The sequence below is a fragment of the Chlamydotis macqueenii genome, chromosome 2, assembly GCF_036417535.1.
Source record: "Chlamydotis macqueenii isolate bChlMac1 chromosome 2, bChlMac1.mat, whole genome shotgun sequence".
Lineage (NCBI taxonomy): Eukaryota > Metazoa > Chordata > Aves > Otidiformes > Otididae > Chlamydotis > Chlamydotis macqueenii.
This window is the reverse complement of record NC_141557.1, coordinates 127,812,948-127,835,224: the sequence shown is the minus strand read 5'-3', so window position 1 is coordinate 127,835,224 and position 22,277 is coordinate 127,812,948. Positions and strand designations below refer to the sequence as shown.

General features: G+C 35.8%; 1 protein-coding gene across 4 annotated transcripts in view; it reads right to left on the bottom strand.

Moving 5' to 3' along the window:
- Positions 1-22,277, bottom strand: part of C2H8orf34 (chromosome 2 C8orf34 homolog) — a 201,167-nt gene that overhangs the window by 73,410 nt on the left and 105,480 nt on the right. For all 4 annotated transcript variants that reach the window (XM_086742392.1, XM_086742396.1, XM_086742394.1 and 1 more), the window contains one exon: positions 12,228-12,363. In XM_086742392.1, the coding sequence (XP_086598518.1) occupies positions 12,228-12,363 (136 nt within the window). The remainder of the gene's footprint in view (positions 1-12,227; positions 12,364-22,277) is intronic.

Genomic DNA, 22,277 nt, shown 5'->3' with positions numbered 1-22,277 from the left:
CATGCTTTTAGGTTACATTGAATGTTTTCTTGCACCTTTCCCTAGCAACCTCAACATCACACCAGTAACAGTATACCAAGCTTTATGATAATTTGTCCTGACTTGCCTATAATATGGTGAATTTATTTCATTCTTTGTTCTCAAACATACTGATCCAAATTGTGATCTCATGTACCTTGACCTACTGTCTCCACAAGTTCTGCACTCCTTTATACTGTGTAAAATCCAAAGCTTCTCCAGCACCTAAACAGAAAGCCAGGAATTTCTGAGCTATTCCATTTGTTCTACTAATGTCTTTTACAAAAATAAAAACTTTAAAACTGTGCCAGTAAAACTCTTAGTATATTTACAGGTACAGAGACAGAAGGATGTCAGTTTTCCAGTGTAGACTAAGCCAGTCAATATAATGGTAAAATTATGTTAAATGAATATAATTAAACAATACACAGGCAAAAGTACTCTTCTGTTGGTAAAACTCTCCATCTGCTTTAGCTATATACTCTAGCTTCCTAATGAAGATTAGATTTTAAAAGAAGTTTATACAAATTTCAGATCAATAAACTATACAAGAAAAACGCCGTAGATCTATGGGGGCAAATAATAGAGGATTGTGAATTCATTGAGTAATGAGAGTGGCTGGCACCTCTCAAGTCTGAAGTAATAATGGGAAAGCTCTGCAGCATGTCACCTTGTTATATTAAAAACCAGCATCATAGCTTCTGTTTTCACCATAGACTAAAATACAGGAAGCATCTGCACTGAAGAGAAATGAAGCATGAGCAGTATTGGATTATCCTGCAGAACATTATCCAGGAAGGCAGATGTTTCCAAATTAAACTATAAGACTACATGAATAAATACAGATATTTGACAAAATTTCTGAATAAAATGTAGGACTATAAACATAGAGACATATTCAGCATGCTCCCCAACAGAGATTTATAATACCTTTACATTCATTTTAAAGAAGTAGTGCAAAGCTCTACTCAGGCAGGAGTATGTTGTTACTACCGTCAATTCATTTTATGTGAGATAGACAGCATTTATATTCTTAGAGTTTTGCCCTGATCTAAGGTACAGTTAATCTAAAATAACTCCATTTTCACTGATGCTATTCAGATCACAGTCTGTTTCTTATTTTTGCACTCACTTTTTTTTAAGGACACTCTTTCTCGGTGCTTGCACACTGAAACACAGCAAATTATTTGAAAATTCATAAAACTGCAGTTAAAAATGGATTTTGGTTGAAGTCCATTCTCTTTCTGCAAATTAAAAGTGGAAAGTTTCCATGTCACCAATACATAATTCACAGCCATAATGTTTTCAGCCGGTAAAACTAGAATATCCACTTGCGAAGCAAAACTTCCACATTCACCCAGCCTGGAAAATAATCTTTTCTGTGTGCTGTTTGCCTTTTCAAAATGTCTGAATGCAGGTCTTTGTGCATTTAAATAAGTACACTCTGCAGCTATTTCTGAGGAGAACCAAAAGTGGAAATATATTTCCCAGAGTATGGAATCCATAAAGAGACTGAATTATCTAATCCTTTTACAAGATGGGGAATTAAGCCATTCTTATGGCAATCTTTTATCTGCTGCTGGTTTCAAACCATTATCTCACAGGAGAAAAATTACAGTCTTTGTCAGTCTTTTCAGACTTAACACTCTTTCTTCCCCTGTGAACCATTTTTTCTAGGACTTGTGAATGAGTATTTTGTGTGTGTGTGTGCATGTGTGTCTTTAAGAGCTATATTAAACTGTTATCCAGAGCCTTCAATTATGACCAAGCTTCCCCAACCTCATGATCTCCTGGCTTCTTCCCTGTATCGTTTGCATCCAGAAGCAACTGCTATTGCTGATACACACACCACAGTGTAGTATCAAACAGAAAGAATCTATAAACATCGCAATAAAGAATTAGCTTGCAAAGCACACATCAAAGAGAGCAAGGGAAAGGAACGGACAAAGGCTTGGGACAGCACTTGTCTTTTTAAATTATTGAGAGGGTTAAATGTGTTTTGTCGGGGAAAAGAGAAATTGATGTCTTGACAAGATCTATAAATGAAGGACAGGGTGAATTGGATGTTACCCTCTACTAAATTGAGAGACAGTACAATAATTTTCAGGGCTACATAAAGTAATACTAATTTCATTTTCAAATACGCTCCTACTGCTTTCATTATTACAAATCAAGACTGATACACTCAAAAGAACTTAAAAAAAAAAAAAAGAAAAAATCCTTTAAGTCTACTCTTTAGAATTTTTCAACAGTGTTTTTAGATGTTTACAAGTGTACCATCCTCCTCATATCCATTCTATCTTTTTACAATCAGCCTCAGACAAAAAAAAAAAATACATCTACTGTTGAACAACAGTTCTTAGAAGAGATGGTCTAGTGACACACCATTAACTCACAGCATCTTATACTGTATTCTTCCTTCATAATCCAAACCAGACACTAATTCTGTCAGTAAAGTTGTAGTAGAGCTATTTCCAGATCAACTTGATGCACTAACTGCCAATTTCCAAAATCAGTCCTATCACGAGAACAATATTAGGATGTATGTATAAAGATGCAATTCACATGCAAATTTTACATATCTAATGCACGTTTCAAGTGTAAGTCTACTTTTACTAACATGCAAACACCTTTCTTGCATTTCTCTTATGCTAATTGACAGTTATTTATGTCAAAACCAGGTCTACCCCACACATGCAGCCTTTTAAGGAAATAAAATAGCTGTTAAATCAAACTTGGATGGAAATGCTGAATCCCTTAAAATATCGTGTAATTCGAGGACACAGACACACACTGTTCCTTGCAAATAGATATATGCTTCATCTGAAAATACTGATTTCTCCACAGCTTACATAATTTTTGATAATAGACGATGTTTTCATTATCACAGTATTTTGTGGAACTTCTGATAGGTCTGAAATTATTGCTTGGTGGATTTATCCAGTGGGAAATTCTGGTAAAAAAGAGAGAGGAATGACATCTGATCCTCCTGGGATTTCTATTTGAGCACTTGCTATAACTTTCCTGTCTTACATTGTTCCCTTCCAAAGACGTGGCTAAGATTTTGAAAATAGAGAGACCTTGGCTGTTCTTTTAAAACACACAGTGATTGGGAGTTTGCCATAACACTAATTAAGGTTTAGGATTAAAAACTATAGTATCTTGTGCATTTTAGAGGTCAAACTTAGATCCATGAACTCAGAAAATAATTTGAAATTACACAGATATTTTCTATTTTGTATATAGCAACATGTTCAAAAGAAACACGAGTCAGTGAAAGGAAAGACAAGTCAGTGTCTTACTCTGACAAATTGGCAAATCAACTTACTAACTCTTAAAAATTAATTTATGTTCTCTGTCTCTGATAACTGCTAGGACCAGTAAAAACATTTTCTAAATTATTTTTTTCTGTAATGTTTTTCTATTTTTTTAAAGAACAAGTAAGATGCCAAAGTGGTAAACCAGTCCAGAAAACGAAAGATAAAGTGGTTTATTTTAACACTTACAAAATCAAGAGAAGACAATGAATACACTATTGTGGTTATTTATGCATCAAAGCTGGGCAAATTGATCACTGTTCATATTCAACTTAGCCAAGAAACTAAAGGAAAATGTTTTGACTAATTTTTTTTTGCCATAACTTTTTCTTTTCTTGTCATTATTTTAGTTTTTCTACCCTATAAGAAGTTCTAAGTAGCAAAAGGAAAAATATGGGGTTTCTCCACAATATTCCAAAGTGAAAAGGGATTTTTAAAAGTTATAAAGCACTACGTATATAGAGTTTCATTTGCTTGTCTGCCACTCTTTAAACGAAGAAGATGCAAATAAAACACTTTGTTTAGGAAAAAGTCTGTGAAGCAAGCACAAACATGAGAAAAATTCAACTCTTTGAAACAAGAGGTCCAATAAAACTAAGTTTACAAAACATAAAGTAAAGTAAAAAAAAGAATGAAAAATAGTAACAGGAGTCATCTGGAATGTTTAGTACTTTCTCCTCTGTAAGAATAGCCACTTAGAAATAGTACAGACAGAAAGCTGATATAAAACGCAAGACCAGAAAGAAAAAACACGTAAACACAATCTAAAGGTTTAGTAACATTTGAAGACACAAACTTCCTAATATTCTGTGTATGAACTCCAGTCAGAGAATTTTTGCCCCAAAATTATTTCTATACCAACCACTTTAGTTTGGAAACAGTTTTTCCCTTGGTACTTCGAAGTCATTTACTCCCAAATTTCAGGAACATTAACAAACCAGAAGTTTCTGCCAGAAACTGAGTCACTAAGCTGGCCTTACCACTACTGGGCAGACATACAAGAACTATTCCTTATGCAAATACATGTACCAAACCACACGTATACCTGTATCCATTCCCCAGTACTACATCACAGTGTACAGAGCCAAACCAGGGATTATATGGAGGATTTGAGAAGTTATTCTGACATATCCACATATTATTGATTAATTAGGAATACAAATTGTATGACATTATATCATCCTGTTTCCTACCTTTCTGCTGCATGACTAGACAGAAATTAGCTATTTCCTTTAAAAGATTACATGTTTCAAAGGTATTTGCACATGGAAAAAGACTAAAATCTTTTATAAAACCCATAAATAAGTAAAGGACAAATGCCAGGAGGTTATTTGTTACATTTCTGTGTAAAAGGCTGTACTCTAGACAAATCAAAACCTATTTAAATGTACAAAAGGACAAATTTACCTAAAATTCCTGACGGAGAATGAAGCTAGCAGGGGAGTCATAATGATTCAAAATCAACTGGTCAATAAAAAACAGAAAAAAAAAAACGAAACTTAGTGGGGAACATAATAAAAGATTTAAATGTGAGTCATCTGGATGCTCTGCATCTTCTACTCTGACAGAATACTCACTATGCATTTATTTACACAGACCTTTGGGGAGTAGCAAAGAAAGCTAGCGAAAAGCGGAATCAAAACTACAGGTTAGGTCTAAACAGGAAATTTAATGTTAGGTTTTGCAAACAGATATGTTATATCATGATTGCGATACCAGAAATTACAATCTATTCTCCTCAAATCCCAATTTCTAGTCATATGCATTCCAAGATCCACCATTTGTAGGTTACTTCCCACAAAACATTAAATTAGAAAAGAAGTTAAAAGTCTATAAAGAAAAACAGAGATTCAAATACATCCTTTGAAGTCACACACACAGTGCTCTACCTCTGAAACTCTGGTAGGAACAGATGATTTTATATTCCCAGTGATCACGTTCTCTTTTATCTAATTCCATCACCTCTTGGTTTATATTAACACTGCAGTTAAAGGGATAATTATAGGTCATGTAAACACACCTAAATCACCTATAAATACCTGAACCACCTTTAAATTTGCATCTGCAGGTGCTATCACTGAATAGTTTTGACAATTCATTTAACAGCTAAGGAATTTTCGCATAAGCAGAAACCTCCCTGCCAAATTTCAGTGTAGGCATAGCCTTTTATCATCTCACCCAGACACCACCTACTGTTACATATGCTCAGGATAAGAAAAAAACAGTCTATGCAATTTTAATATCTTTCAGTCCTGCATGAATTTTCAAGGTACTACTCCCTTTAGAGTGACTCACACTAAAACAGATCAGCCTGGGAAAGAAGACTTCACACTCAAACTTCAACAGCAGTCTGCTGAAAACAGAGCCAACAGATCTATAAGTACAGCTTGGTCTAATTTTGCAGAACTTAAACCCAGACCACCTGTTAAAAAACACACCAGTGGCAAACTCCGCATCCTCCCTTCTTCCAGGATCTATGGCATGAGAGGTTGCCCCTCCTAACCCTACCTGATCAGACTCTGTTGCACAGTGCAGCACCCACTCCCTAACACCTTGCCATCCCCAACTTCGGAGTTAGTCTGGGATTACACGCCTGAATAAGATAGGAGGAGCCATCCCATTTCAGAAGTCAACCATCCTAATGGTTTCTGTGCAGGGAATGCAATGACAATAAGAGCAGACTAGCCATAAATAATAAGGAAAGCATCTAGTGCACTGCTGAAGTTCAGGTAGCTCAGTCAGCTTCTTTCTTTCACTTGAGAAAATCTTCCAGAAGCTTATAATCTTTTCTGTGTTTTAGACATAGACTTTTCTCATTATATGATCTTGCTCATACAGGCAATTAATTTCATTAATTTTTCTCTGTTGTCTGAAGTTTCAGTAGTGTTGTCTGTGGACAGTACATGCAGTAACATGGCTTGTTTAACAGCAGTTTTTTCTCTATTTACAGTCATCAGCTTTTCTGCTTTTGATAGTTAAATAAGATCCATTTGTCAAGCTTCAGACTATGTTCTGCACAGCTCATTATCAAATTTTCCACCAAATGCTTCTTAATGATCTCAAGTCTCATTAGAATTGTTATAGCTTTGTGATACTCAGATAAAGCAACTCCATACAAACTCTCACTCTGTAGGACTCTAAAATGGTTGAAGCTAGATTAACACCAGAGAATTCCTCAACCAAACAAATAATTCATTTTCTTTTCTGGAGAGATATGTCACGGTATATCCAGACAACCATATTCTTTCCACCATTATTCTGCAATTAGTGACAATTTATAGCTAGTTCCTTCAGTTCTCTTGTCTCCTCCTCCTCATGTTCACAGTCCTTGTGGCTCTATGTCATGAAGATCTGCTTAAAGTCCAGTGGTGTATTTCAGTGAACCTACTTGTGATTCTTAAATTTCACATAGTACCATGTAGTTTATATGACCACATCCCAGGTAAGAATGAAAGTGGTGGAGACTACGCCATAGAAAACCAAACTTACTACTGCAGAAGTCCAGATGGTTAAAGAAAAGTTAACTGGCCTCAGAAAACAAGCAAGCTAACTTGCAGGTTGTTTGGAGGACAAGTTTTCAGAGAGCATCTGTAAATGGTAGCATGCACAGAGCATCTCGTTTATTCTACATTAGCAGCTCAAGCACACAAGTTACTATACTTGAACTGTTCTCCACATCCCAATGGTGACGGTTAGAAAAGCCACATTTACTTTTTAATGTACAGATGTACTTTGTTTGTTTATACCTATATATTTGATTCCTCTAATATGTTAAAAGGTCTCAGGACATCATGCTTTTGCTCTAGCTAATCTTAAGATATTAACTGAAATATTGCATCTCAAACCTACATTTGTATGCAGCTAGTGCTCCTTCCCAACATTCTTGTTCAGAAGCCTTCAAGCTTGTGGCACAGTATGTTTTCTATAATCCCATTTCTTTTTTAATCACATGCAACCCCTTTTTTGTATTCTATTGATGTTAAGAAGAATGAATGCAGCCCTTGCGCTATTAAAAACAAAAAGCTTCTTACTTCCAGGAATGCATTGGCAAGACTCCACAAGAACAAGATTTAACTTTTAAGCATGGCAGTGGGCATACAAGGCTAATGGGTGGTCCTTGGGGGGAGGGGGGGGGGGGAGAAAAACTAAAACCCCTAAAATTCATTCAATAGTACATTAATATTATCTTATAACTTATGCCTCATTAAATTCTTGCAAAACGCTCAATGTGCAAGTCACAATACATGAGAAAATATCACAGTGTTGTTTGGCTTTTACAAATTGTCATTTAGATCTTTATTTAACCCATATAACTTTTGCTTATGTATGCGGGTGTCTCACGATTCATCAGCCAAACCTGAAATTCATTTGTTTTGCCCGTATGTGAGAAAGGATTCACAAAATTTTGTTATAGAATGAGTCAGTCTATTCTCTAAGTCAGTCAGACTCGTTGTGCCCTTAGATGAAGAAGGAATTTTTATTACAAAACTTTTGCTCAAATGATGTAAACCCAGATCAGTTGTAATAATAAGTGTCTTTGCTAATTTTCCAGACTAAATAGCAAAAAGCAAACCCTCCAAATACAGGGGGTTTTGTAGCCTTTTTTTTTCCTGTATCTATAAACCTTGTTTTGTTCCACCTTGTGAATGATGTCACCCCTTTATTTAGATGACTTAATATGCTGCTTAACTCGCACTGTAGTCCAAGAGCAGCTATGGGAATAACATTGTTCTGTAGCTACTTTCCCATTTGAAAAACCTCTTAAAGCTGTTATCCATCTGCATTTCGCTCATCGTGTGTGAAACATCTATACAGAAAACAGTAAGCTCTCTGTTTCTTACAGCTATATTCCAGTCTACAAACCAATTTAAACTCCAGAAGAATTAACCCCTCCTTTTATTTCTCTTTCTCCATCTCTGTTTTTTAGGGGTTTGAGAGTTTTTTGTTTGGTTGTTTTTGTGGGGACCTTTTTTTTGTATATTTAACCATAAGCTGTAAAAACCAAATTGGTGGGATAGCTTGAAAGACTCCCCCATCTTAACCTCCTAGATGTCTGGGTGTAGAACTTTACCTTCTATTAAAATTGCTGACGTGGCCTGTCACAACTCTACCCATCTATTATTTGAAGATGATTGGTGAACTTATCAGCACTGAAGGTTAGATACTAGTTTCTAAACTAGTTTTATTCTAGTTCAAACTATGTCCATTCTCAGTTACATTTCTTACAATTCATGAAAAAGCCCTTAATTTTGTCTAAGAGACTTAAGGCAAGCGAGAAAGCTTTGCCAAGTACAGCATCTCAACAGCATCGCAGGTTTCCCCCACAATATAAACTTGATTTGTCTTGTAACAAAGTATTTAATTATAGTCACTCCCATTTGACATTCTTTTTTAAAATCTTCCTCTGACACTGTGTTAAACACTGCATCAGAAATAGAATAGGGGAGTTCAAAAGGAAGAACTATTACCGTGCAGAGTCACAGCCTAGTGACAGTCAGAACAAACCAGCTACACAGGACATTTAATATTCTCTTGAACTAAAGGACAGTTACTAGCAAAGGAATAAGGCTGTACTGACAGAGAAAGAGGGAACTAGAAGTTCCTTGTATTGTCCTCCTATTATATTCTAGAATTTGGGTCCTTACTTTCTAATATAACTGAGTGGTACAAAGGAAAGGAGCTAAATTAGAGCTAAATGAAGTTGGACGACAAATATGTCAGCATGGGGGAAAGAGCTGGTTCAGTTCACTCTTCGCACAAGTTACTGTGCTCCCATGTTTAGCCCATTTGTAGGAAACTATAGAAACCACAGAAAAGATAAGACATTGCTGCACTGTACCCTACTGCAGGTGCTCTCTCAGTGGGCACACAGAATTAAATCAGCATTCCTACACAGAAACCTATACATAGCCATAGACTTGTTCTGTCTAATTCTCAAATAATGAGGGAATTCTAATGATCCAGGGCAAGAAAATGTAATCCTAGTGGCAGGAAGGTCTAAAACTTACACATTATTTTAATGAAGAACTAGGGTGGAACTTGGTAAGACTATTTGTCATTTCCAAGTGAGATCCAAAAAAATTAAGCCAAATTAAGTTAAAGCTAGCACTGAGGCACTCCTTCAATTGTTTAAATAAATCCATCTCAGAAGAACCCCAACACGTCCAAGGAAGCAAGGAACCTTCTGGAGGAGGTATCACAGAAGATAAATTAACTGGAGAGCAATCAGAGCAGAGGATTAAAAAAAAAAAAACCCAAAAAACACAAACAACAAAAAAAAATCCTAGTAATGTGAAAGAATTAGATTATGCAAATACAAGAGTTAAATCAAACTTCTTGTCTGAGTCAAGAAGCATGCTTCCTAACATTCGGAATTCTGCCAATCAAATTTCAAGTAAAAGGTCATATTCCTCCTACAGACAGTCAAAATACCGTCAAGCAAACCTGATCTGGTAATCTGATCTGACAAGCCCTATTACCTCCAGAATACCCACCACCATTAATAGCTCTAGTCATTTCAAATCACTTTATACAACCAAAAAAATGAGAGAAATTAAGAGGAAGGCCATCTGTTTAATTGTAACCAAAAGCATGCATAACAACAACTTACACTGACTTCTTTTGCAATTGTATTCAAATGTGCCTACAATGAAATCCCATAGTATTTACAGAAGAGAATATGTACTGTATTACCACCTTACAATAAATACTAAGCTTTGTCTTAACTATGAAGATAAATGCTGACATTGAGAAATTTTCACAGAGATGACCCAAATACTCACATTGTGATTTTATAGTACGGTATTTTCAATGGCTATATCGCTGAGTAACATAAAATTGATTTGCTCTCGGAACCAAACAGGAGAAAACCCTATCTTCGTATCCTTGAAGCCACTTGCTTCATGCAACTCTCTCTACGCATTACTTCAGCTGCTGCAAGGAGGCAATGGACAAATCTGCCTTGGAGGTATCGAAATAACTCTGTCTTGAAGTAAGAGAGGAAAGGTGTCCTCAGACTCAGTAAGGAGGAAGGAACGCTCCAAAAGAATAGATAGGTTTCATCATCTTGAAGAATAAATGTTAGTTTCTGCACTACTGAATACAACAGCAATACTCATTTCCGTCTTTTGACTTGCTTTGCTACTAATGAGAATTTTTTTAATTCCTTCAAACTTTAAAGAAACTGCTAAACTGCAAAAGGGGAAAAAGAACCACAGTAAACTAAGTATCATCCAGTTCCTCTTCAACTGCATTAAACAGGATAGGGAATGAAATGAATGTGTATAGGTGAAATAAAGCACTGCTTTGCATTCTCCTCTAAGTGAAGTGACAAAAGGGGATTTTATGAGATCCTTCTCTCCCAACTCATATTTTAGACTGCAGAGTCATATAGTACAGCCAGTCAAAGGACAATAGCAACAGCCAAGATTGCTCGGTTTGGCTTAAGATCTGAGCCGTTTGTTCCCTGGTGTGCAGGACTGAGAGAACATATAGTGTCTTGGCACCTGCTGTTAGCAGCTACTTCAGGGAATTTAAAATTTAATTAACCTTCATAGTAATCCATACAAAATTTTATGTAAATTTTATAAGACCATGTAGAAATTTTTTCTGTTTTCCTTACCTTTCTACTTGTTAATCCATGGACAACAGGTGCCAGTTGAAAAAAACGTGCCACATTTTAAATGTGGCTAGTTGTTTGGAAACATTTTACACATAAGCAATTCGTTGCTAGTGAATTGGAAAGAATACCATGACTAGCACGCTTGCTCTTCTCTTAAAGCATAAGGCCACACTGCTGACAGTAAAACTCCCTAGGATTACAAGCCCATCCACTCACTGCTGCTCTGACAGTACTGTCAGCTGAAGTTCCCTCAGGCTCCACAACCCTGCTAAAGAGATTCTATTGCAGGGGTGATTCAGTATGCCTGTAACTCATGCTCCCAGAGCATCAGAAAATGTTTTGTAGCCCTTCTTCCTACATAAGTGCCTTTTAAAAGTAGTAATTTACAAGCAAAATGGGAAAAAAAAAAGTAGAAACGTAGGGTGGCATATGGCCAAACTTTTGACTTAATTTCACCACAGGTTGCTTTTTTATTTACAAGCGGCTAATCCCCTCTCAAACTACACAATAGAGCAGCAATTGGCAAAGGCAGGCAGATAAAATTGGCATGCCTCTATTGTTCTTGCTAATCTGAACCATTAACAGAAGGGTGAGAAGGCTAGTTTTGTCATTTAAACAGGCTTAAATCCTTTCTCCAAATGAGCTTTTGTCTACATAGAAGAATGCATCTAGGAAATTTAAGGGCTTTCTGTTAGTGTTGCATTCTGAAGCTGACTTGGCTACAGGAATACCAACCTGTTTATTTGGCCCTCATACTGTAAATGCAAGAATTATTTCCAGCTGTCAAAACCAAAAGGGGTTCAACCTGATTAAATTATTTCTCAGAGGTGAAACAGGATGAGATTATAAAGTGCTAAGAAGCAACTATTTGAAATCCTGAACTGCACCTGTGCAACTAAATCTCCATTTATACAGGTGCTTTTCAAATTGGATTTGAACCTTTAAATTCCCTGATTCATCCCCTGAAAAACCACAGAAGCTCAAATAACTAATGAAATTCAGAGACAGAAAGGCTTAAAATAGTTTCAAGCTGTGAAGTAAGGCCTAAGACTAACTATGTTCTTTGATTCATTGTTGATGCGACATATCAAGCATAAACGTAAGTTGCACAACCCAAATGCCAGAGGTCATAGGGTAGCCACTAGCTAAGTAATTATTTTTTCTTTAGCACAAGAGAGGTCATCACCTGGCCCATAAGCACAATACATAGCTGAAAACTTGGAGAAAAGAATGTATTGGTTAGCATGATCTGGCTTTGTTTTGCTTTTTACCTGGCACATCTCGCGCAGATATTCAATGTGACTTTTGCTTGAGGCTCAGCCACATGAGCACTTCGAGTTTGATTGAATTTACTCCCAGAAGACATCACACTTGTTACTCCTTCCATTCTTAGATCATCAAGATCCTCTGCAACAAGACAGAATGACTGGATGAACACTTGATTAAATTTTGTAGCAATAAAGGTGTTTCACCTGTAGAACAACTAGAGAAAGGAACAACTCAAAAATCAGGAAGAAAACACACACAGTTACTTGTATAATAATAGGAAAAGACAATTGAGAAGATTTTCAGTTATATGTTATCACCCTGTCACAAGGGGTTCCTGGAAAAACATTCAGTATCATTTCCACTTCAGACAGTGCTGCATATTTTTTTCAATCTTTACTTCTCTGATTCATTTATAAAAAACTCGTCATCAAGAGATGCTGTCCAATAGCTCCATTTGATACAGGGTATAGCGAAGTGAATTTTTTTTTTTGAGTGTATGCTCCTCCTCTGTTTTTTTTTCATAGTCTATTCACTTAGCAATGAAAAAATATTGCTAAAATAAAAGCACTCTGCTAAACCCAGAAAATGTGAAATGGATACATATATCACATTGAAAAAGATTATAATCTGCACGCTTATACTCACCATATTGTTGTACTATTTGGGCAACTCATAATAATAACTGGATTTTCTACTACTGTGAAATCATTCCCATTTTGCAGGAAGACAGATGATGCCCTCAGAGAATTTTTTTTTGCCCAAGATCAGCCTGGAATAGTGCAGCTCAGACCGTAAATGAATTTTCTTGGTTTATAGTCAGGACATTCTTTAGAGATAATCTGTGTATTTTTTGCTAACATAAAATATGCAAGTTTTGTACAGATTATCATACAGTATATGATCATCTAATTAAAATATATTTCAGATCATGTATACACATGTATTTTCAAATAATTCTTTTTATAAAATAAATCTGATGTTAAATATCTGAGTGGAGCAGAAAGTGCACAAAGGCAGACTCTAAAGCCTGACATCAGATGGGGAAAAGTCACAGAGAACTTTAAAATCAGAAGAGGAAATGTTCAATTAGAATTTAAAATACACAAGTAGTCACTATAGATACACAGTGGAGTACCAGGCCCCTCTTCATACACAAAAGAGAGTGATACAACCCCCCACATCATCACCTGAAATATTTCTGGTTGTCCTCTATAGTTCATAGACACTACTCTTACCACCATGCTTCAAACTCCGGGCAATGCGGTCAGATTGTCAGGATTACGCATGTTAAGAACACTCTTTTTGGGAGATATCCACTTCAATAAGCAACATCCAAAACCAGCAAGGCTAAACTGAAATGATTTTTTTTGTGACTGAAGTCCTTGAACTAGATTTTCTTATCTGTAACATTTTATTTTACTGCTTAAGACAACTCTCCTCCCTCCCAAAATTTGTTGGCTTGGTTGTATAAACTGACAGTTCCACTGAAGTTTCTGGCACTGATTTATACCATTTCCACACCTTTCTCTTTAAATATCATCTATGGTTAATATACAAACTAATTCAAATGACTTGGAAGGCAATATGATAAAGAACTATGAAGTCAATCATCTATGAGTTATTTCAGAAAAGGTATTACATATTCGGAACACATTATGCATTAAAATAAACAGAGTTTAATTGTGCTTTAAAGAGGTGTGAAAAGTTCCATATTTTTTAACAGATGTAAACCACTGGATGGATTACAATTTAAATGAAATTAAAGCATATGCCTCAGGGTTTTTTTTCCTCCCCTAAACAGATGTGATTTCTTTAAATGAGGTTTTCAACTGCTCTCCGCTTGATTAACTTTTGGCTCTCTGATGACTAAGACTGTTTCAATCGAGCAATGACATAGAGTGCTCTCTATTATAACTTTTATATTTTAATCTGTATATCAAAAATGTCTTTTTTTTCCATTTTTAGTAAACTACCAACATTTTTCTCTCAAGAGACAATCAAGTAAAACTTCGTGCAAGAAATATGGATTCCAGAGGTGCCTATCGTTGTAACTAACCGACAAGTAGGCAGAATATTATGCAGTCTTGATTTATGGTCACATGCTGTTAGACCAACAGCAGTAATGTGCATGCCAAAATGCAGTCTTTAAAAAAAACCCTACATCATATACAATTGTTACTTTTTCTCAAGGAATTTTCATTGATCTAATTCAGCATTGGATGGAACTTATCCATGGTAAACTACAAAAAGCTGTTACTATTCCAACTAGACAGAAAACCATAACCTCATCTACCAAATTCGAAAAATAACTGCAATGTTTGATTGGACTTTGATTACTGCACTTTCTGCACTTCTGCCTCAGTACTGAATGACTGAAGTTTCTTCTGGATACCTCAAATTTATCCTGCAGATACTACACTTTCTTCTCATTAAAGCAACTCGGCTTTGAGAAGCTGTCCAATTCCCAGTATCTATAACTTTGTATGGGGATTTTTGAGCTGTGGGTAAGTTCACGTGCTATCTGGCAATCTTCCTGATTGACCACATTCATTATTGAAGGTCCTTAATTAAAAAAAAAAAAAACAAACAAACAAACCAACAAGAAATCATACACGCACAGCTTAGTACTAAAATTACTGTATTTTTGAACAACTGAGGTGTGTTTTGCAGAAAGATATTTGTTCATAAATAAGGATGCTCTTAAAATAAATACAAACAATGAGTGCAATAACGCATTTTAAGAGTAAAGAAAAATGTTTTCAAAGGTTAAGATGTTTCCATGTAATATCAGAAAGAAGCAGTCTTAGCAAAAAAGGATTTCATTGAGAAGTCAATTCAGTTACAGGGTCTGGAACACTAAATCTTTTCTCTTTCTTTGTATTCTTTGCTAGACCAACTTGCAATGATACAGCTGAGTGGTTCAGTGATTTTATTGAGCAGCAATGAGGTAATTCACTCAGAAAAGAGAGAAAGAAAAGACAAGCTGATCATTGCTTATGTGATAGAAGACAAGAATACTGTGAAACTTCTCAAATACTTAGAAAATTGTTACCTATCTTTGTACAGTGATAGGCTGGAAGTTCACTTAAATGAAACAATCTCACTTGTGTTAATGAAAGTTTGTTATTTTAATGCAGGACTGTACACTTATTTATTTGATTTAATGTTAATGCTCTGCCATTCTCTACATGAAATGGGTATGTGAAGACCCTACTTTGGTCCTATTGCAATTTCCACTAAGTATGTTCTGTGTAGTAAAAAAAAAAAAACCCAAAACCAAACCTACTTACAAAACAAAACAAAAAACCCTTACATTTTTCTCAAATCAGCAATTCACCAAAATAAATTCACACAGCTGCAGTCTTCATGCATTGCCATAACAACAATACACAAAAATACTTAAAAGTGAGATAAAGATCACAAGTGTAATATAGCATAGCACAGAACCAGATGTTTTCTTTATTAATAATAATGCTGCACTAAGCTAAGTTCTTTGTGATTTTTTTTTAATAGAAAAGTTTCATCAAAAAGGGAAGGGAAAAAGGGTATCTATTTCAGCTAAACAAGAACATAGCCCAGTAACAAGGTAATGTTTTTAAATAGAACTTTGTAATTATTTACTTCCTTTCTTTTTGCAGAGGACAGGCTGTGGAGAGGGAAAGGGGCACTAATGCCAAGTATTCTAGAAACTGTGCAAGACTGCTTAATGTTTTGGGATGAGAGGGTGTGGAATCATCTTACAAACATCTCCGACAAGACACACACCACTCACTTTAAGGCCAGAGCTGTTCTTATGCAAAACTCCTACTAAATGCGGTGAAAGTTCAGTTGCACAGAAGGCTCACGTACTCAAGTTATGCGCTACACTGATAAAATCCAGTTACTTTTCTGTCCTTCCTCCATTATAAAACATGTAGTAATTTCCCAGGAGTAATTCAAAAAGTATTTGCAAAACTGGAAGAAGTCCTAGTTCATCTTTACAGAGGTTGTGACAGCTCAGTTTGTTCAGTCTAATGCTAAGAAAAGCACTACATGTTTTCATGTGAGAGTAAAAAATTCAGATAAAGAATTACGATTTATGTTCTCGCAAGCCACCCGTCAATTCTGATCCACCAGTAAACCAAGGCCTCTTTCTCTGAGGCAATGAGTTTCTCATGGCAGTATTCTTACATCATGATAGACATTGAGGTATTCCATGTTCATAGCATTGATTTGTCAAGGATTGTTGACTGAAGCACAGACTCTTAATACGCTCTACCACTCATTAAAAAAAAAAAAAACAAAAAACAAACAAACAAAAAACAAAAAAAAAAAAACCAAAAAAACCCAAACACATATTAACCAATTCTCTCTGTTTTAGATAAACTTTTATTACCTATATCAAGACATAAAAATCCCACCTTAATTCCAAAAAAAAAAACCAAAAACCTGTTGGGACCAGCAAGAACTAAGCTTCCAGGCAAATAAGAACTATTAATCCAGAATACCTGATGATCTACTCCTGAAAACAATGTTTAATCATTTATTTCAATAGAAGTGAAACTGGAGTTATCTTCTAAAATACACTAGCTACAGGACATCTCACTGTTTCTTCTTATTCATCTACGACTTTGATGTCATGGAGTAGACAATGCTGTTATTCTACTACATATGTTCTAATATGTCTTCCTACTAGCATCTTTAAAATGGGAATCTGGCCCAGTTCAGACTCATGCCATAGACTGTTGATGCAAATATCATCCTAAGTAAATCCATCAAGAGACTTACACTCCTTAGAGCCACTTCAGATTCCTGAACTCAATATTCTGAAGAGATCTTACTTTATAAGCATCTCAAGTTGACAATAAAATCCCTTAGTGTTTGTGCTTCCACTGATGGCCACACACAAATCCAATTGAAATATGAAGGTGCTAAATCCTTGAGTTTGCATGCTCACCTCTACCTGTATCATTTGTCAGACTCAACCTACCACTATCCCACCCCAAAGTCAAAAACATAAAAGAAACATGGGACTACAGTAAGCAGCATTGTTTGCAGGTACTGAAATATACAATGAATCATCTATTTGAGTTCTCACTTTTAATCAGCAAGAGTGAGGAATCTGTCTTCAGTTTCTCCATCTTCCTATTTTAAGCTGGGACTGGAATTAACAAACATAGGAGGTAGCCTGTTCTGATGAAGATTTTCTAGTTTCACTAGACCACACTTCAGTATCTTAGACAACTACACTAAGCACCGTCCCTCAGGGCTCCTGCTTATTCCTTTTCCACTAGGTGGGATATTTGTTTACTACAGAAAACAAATTGCCTGCAGGCAAGACTGATGGAGCACTGACTTAGAGCTTAAGAGTCTCTCTAAGATGCAGTGTCTGGGCTTCAGACCCTTGGTTCAAATTGGACAGATGGAGTTCACAAAACACGTCTTGGGTATCCCAACTGCCCAAACCACTGACTGAATGCAACACTATAGTCCCAGTTTATTTACATCAGAAAGTCTGTAACCATAGTTGAAAAAAATGGGCATCGTGCCCTCTTTTCATTCTCTACTGGTAATCCGAGGACAAATGATGTAATATCTCCAAATAACCACTGCCCAATCACTAGTTCAGCAACAATAACTGACTATATAATCGCTGTTGCCCCACACCTTGAGTTCAAACACCTTGGTCTAAACAATAAACTAGGTAGTTTCATTCAGTGCTCAAGAATTATTTCAAACACTATTTTTACAACAACGGGAATCTACTATTGATTGGAGCACACTGGTTACTTCTGCATTTCTAATAAAATAAAATTTATGATATTTCACTTGTTTAGTCACATTCTGTAATGCATCACTGCAACTGCCATAATTGGACAAAACTCCTTGCACTATAATAAAAATATAGAACCACAAAAAGGTCGTAATGAGAAAATCCACAAAACAAATAGAAATTCTGGACTTCAGAATGCATCTAAAGGAATGCCCTTTAATGCTTTTCCCTTGGCAAACCTTTTTTTTTTTTTTTTGCACTTGAGCTTTAAAGTAACGCAACTTTTAAAATTAAAAGCAAATTTTGATCAATATTTCTAATCAGCTCAAATTCTGATGTCATTTATTTATGCAACCACCATACTTATTTGAATATGCAATTCAGAGTTCAGTCCAACACTGCATTCTTAAAGAAAACCACCAAAAAAAGCTTTATCATAATAATGGAATAAGCCTTGTTTAAATCAGTTAGCTTTTTTCAATGATATAAAAAATATCAAAGCATTAGAAAGGAACGTATATTTAAAAGGTTTCATTTTGTTTTTAATTTCAGTTTGGTTTTTTATTTTCAAAAAAAGAAAAGCCAGCCATAATATTTTTCAAGTGTATTTGGTTAACATAGTACAGATGTTCCTTACAATATAATAATTCAAAATATTGATTTTCCCATTACAACATACTTAAATCCATTTTGAATTAAACTGATAATTTGCATGCTGTTTATATGAAGTTTTTTAAAAATGAGCTAAGATGAATAATAATTCATTAATTCAGTATTGCACCTCATTAAACACAGCAACTACAGTGAATTTTCACCAGTCAAAAAAGATACTAAACTGTTTAGCTTTGTATGAATCAATTTTTGCACTGAGGGTCACATTTGTGTTTCTTTGCATCCACCTAATTTACTCTACCAGCCTCTTGGCAGGATTAAGCTTAGCTGACTTGTCAAGAGGCCAGTGGAAATTCATACACTGTTTATTGAAATGAAAGTTGAGGCAAAGCATAACAATTACAAATAATCGTATGCCAAACATTTCCAGTAACACTGAACCTTCCAACAGCTTTCTTTCAAAAAATTATTAATACAAGCATTTCTGGAGTCCCAGTTACTAGATACATACAGATGCTCTTTTCCCTGAATCCTATCTAGATCAAGGATTCATACAGTGGAAAAATTTCTCTTTCCCTAGCTGCTTTTTTTTTTTTTTTTTTTAATTTAAAATGATCAGATTCCAAATGTAGTCAAACACCTTACTTATCCTTCAGAGAATCTTCTTCATGAAGAGAGATACACACTAAATAAGAAGCAAGATGCTTAAATTTTCTACTCAGAAACTAGCACATTTCCCATTTTTTAAAAAGTGCTTTTCAGTCAAGCACTATACCCAAATGCACCCAGCTGCAGACTAACCTGTTCTGTTAGCAAAGTTCCACTTAATTTAGGGACTCGTATGAGTGATCTCAGAGTGGACAGTTTGGGCAGGCAAAGAAAAAGCAAAGAAACCTCTAAACTCTATGTGTGCAGGCACATTTAGCAAAGGACACTTAGTATGTTGTATGTGAAAGTTCATAGCAAGCCCCAGGTGCATTAAAGTCCTGACTGAGACAGTAACATATCAGTAATTCTACGATAATCACCAAAACTCTTAGATAATAAGACAGAAGAAACAAACTGTGGATCTTTGTTATTGCTCTTCAAACTTCTGTCTAGCTGCAAAGGGACAACTGCCCTCTTTGTTACCTCTAACTGTGAATCAAATATAAGAATGAGTATAAGATGGCATCCAACAACTAAAGCTCTGCTGTTTCTTCCAGTTCCATTCCTCTACCAGCTTGCATCAACTCCGCTTTGTCCTGAGACAAGACCATCTGTTTTGTATCACTATCTCTATTTTGGCCAGACACCGAGACATCTGGAAGACCGCACTGTCTACACTCAGAGAAGCAGACACTGAGCTGGATACCATCAGAATACCAATGGCATCACAGCTGACAGTACATGCTTTTCCTCATTCATTGATTAATTTTTTTACCACTGATGACTTTTGAGAGAGGGTAGAACAAAATTTTTAAATATAATTTTATCTCTCCTGTTAGGTCAAGCAGATAATCTAGCAGGTATGCCAAAACAACCCCAGTCATCCAATAGATTAGCTAGCTAATAAAGTTTCAAATAAAGCACAGTTTTCCAATTTTTTTTTTACTGAAGAGAAAGAAATGCTTTTAAAAATAAACTTTTGGTTACTGAAAAACCTGTGTAGTCAGTCGTGCTGCACAGGTGCTGCTTATTCTGTTAGATTGTTCTGTGTGACCTACCAGTTCAGTCCATTATCAAGTTATGTTTGCTCATGCTTTTGGTTTGGATAAGAGAAAATTAGCCTTACAGTTTTGCCGCAAGCATACTGCAATACAAGACAGAGAGCTAGCCGAAATGGAAAATAACCTAGTGGCACATATAAGACATGTGGTTGCTACACTTTCACTGAATACTGCAGGACAAGATTATTGCCTAAATAACAAATTAGGCACTGCAGCATGTTAGCTGATGTGATGTTAGCTCCCACCTACTGTCTTATACATCATAGAGATACATTTACTTTTACTCAGCACTACTTTATCTTCTGGATTTGAATTAGAACCACACATTTCTCCAGAAGATCTCATTTCAGAGCTATAAGACCATATCGTAAACAAATCAGAGAACATTACCTGGTAATTCTGCTTCTCAAGACATACTAAGGTTAATCATGACTCCACTGAACTCAAGTGGAATTTGCCATTGACTCTACAGACTGAATATTTATCTAAAATATTGCAAGCTTCTCCCTTTTGGGTTTTAGCTCCTTAATTTGAGACCTGTGAAACTCCTGCAGATCATTAGACATGTTTAACTTTGGAGTCCACAGCAGCAGAACAGAATGAGAACACATCCCCCAGTGGCCACTGTATGCCATCCTCTGTGGAGTATAAAAACTGCAGGCTAATCATTCAAAGCAATTCTCCCCATTGAGAAGGAGGCAGAGGTCCAAGAATGGAATGCCAATCCAACATCAGATAGCAAATGTTCCTCAAAGAGTTACCAAAAAAAAAAAAAAAAAACCAACAAAAAATACCCAACCAAAACAACAACAACAAAAAAAAAAAACAAAAACCAAGGATGAAGGAAACAAAACAACTTAGGAAGCACAATCATCATAAGCTGGAAGGAGGCAGCAGAAAAGAGTACATCGTATCACAGAAGATGAATTACTAATTCAGTATATTTTCCTTCTCAAAAAGAACCATCTGTACTGAATTCCTAGAGAGCAGGCAGTTTGACTGATAGATAACCTAAAAAAGAATGAGGTCAAACTCACAGTACAAATTGTATCAAGAGGAGGAACAGAGAAAATAGAAAAAAAAATTAAGAAGTCTAAACTGAAAGCATCTTCAACAATGTTCAGCAGAGGAGATCCATTTCAAACAAAAAGAAACTGGTAGCATTGGACTAAGAGGAAAGTCAGGTCAACACAAAAAGGCCAAGTGATTCACAGTTTCCAGTCTTCAAGCACACTAGCAAAGCTCACCAGCCCTGAAATACTATCAGCTCAGGTGGCGGACAAATGAGGTCAGACTCCAAAGTGCTAACCAGCAGTCACTAAGGGTACAGTTCTGTAATCCAGCAGCTTGTTCCCAGTGACAGAGAACATCTCACTTATTGCCATGCTCCTAGCCCTTTCTACCATTCCCAATGATATTGGTGCTTGATTCTTATTTGACCCTGGTGTGAGCTTATTCAGGGGAAAAACACTATGTTATTGCTAGAATCTTCTGCATCTGGCTTAGTGAGCTGCACTGGCACACTGAGGGGTCATACAAGCATTAAAATCAGTTTAAAGGAAACAACAGGAGCGCACAGCCCTGCGTGAAGGAACAGAGGAGGAAGTAGGACCATCTTTAATGAAAGAAATCTATCATATTCAGATAGGCTAAACCCATCTCCCAGAGCCATACCACAATGGGTAAAAGCATTAATAACTTAAGCAACACTAACAAATCAGAATATGAATATGTTTCTACAGGACTAAAGCAATAGAAGAAGAAATAAAATAGGCATTTATCAGAGTATCAGAAATAAAAGTAAGCAAGGTATCATTTTTACATTGACGGAAGGATACACTATCTGCAACTCACCACTGCTGCTTTTAAGGACCTTAAAATTTAGTGTAATTTTGCTTTTCTCAAGACACAAGAATCAAAGTTTTTCAAAACTGGTATTATATCAGAATATTCAAGTATATATTCAGAAAAGCATTCCT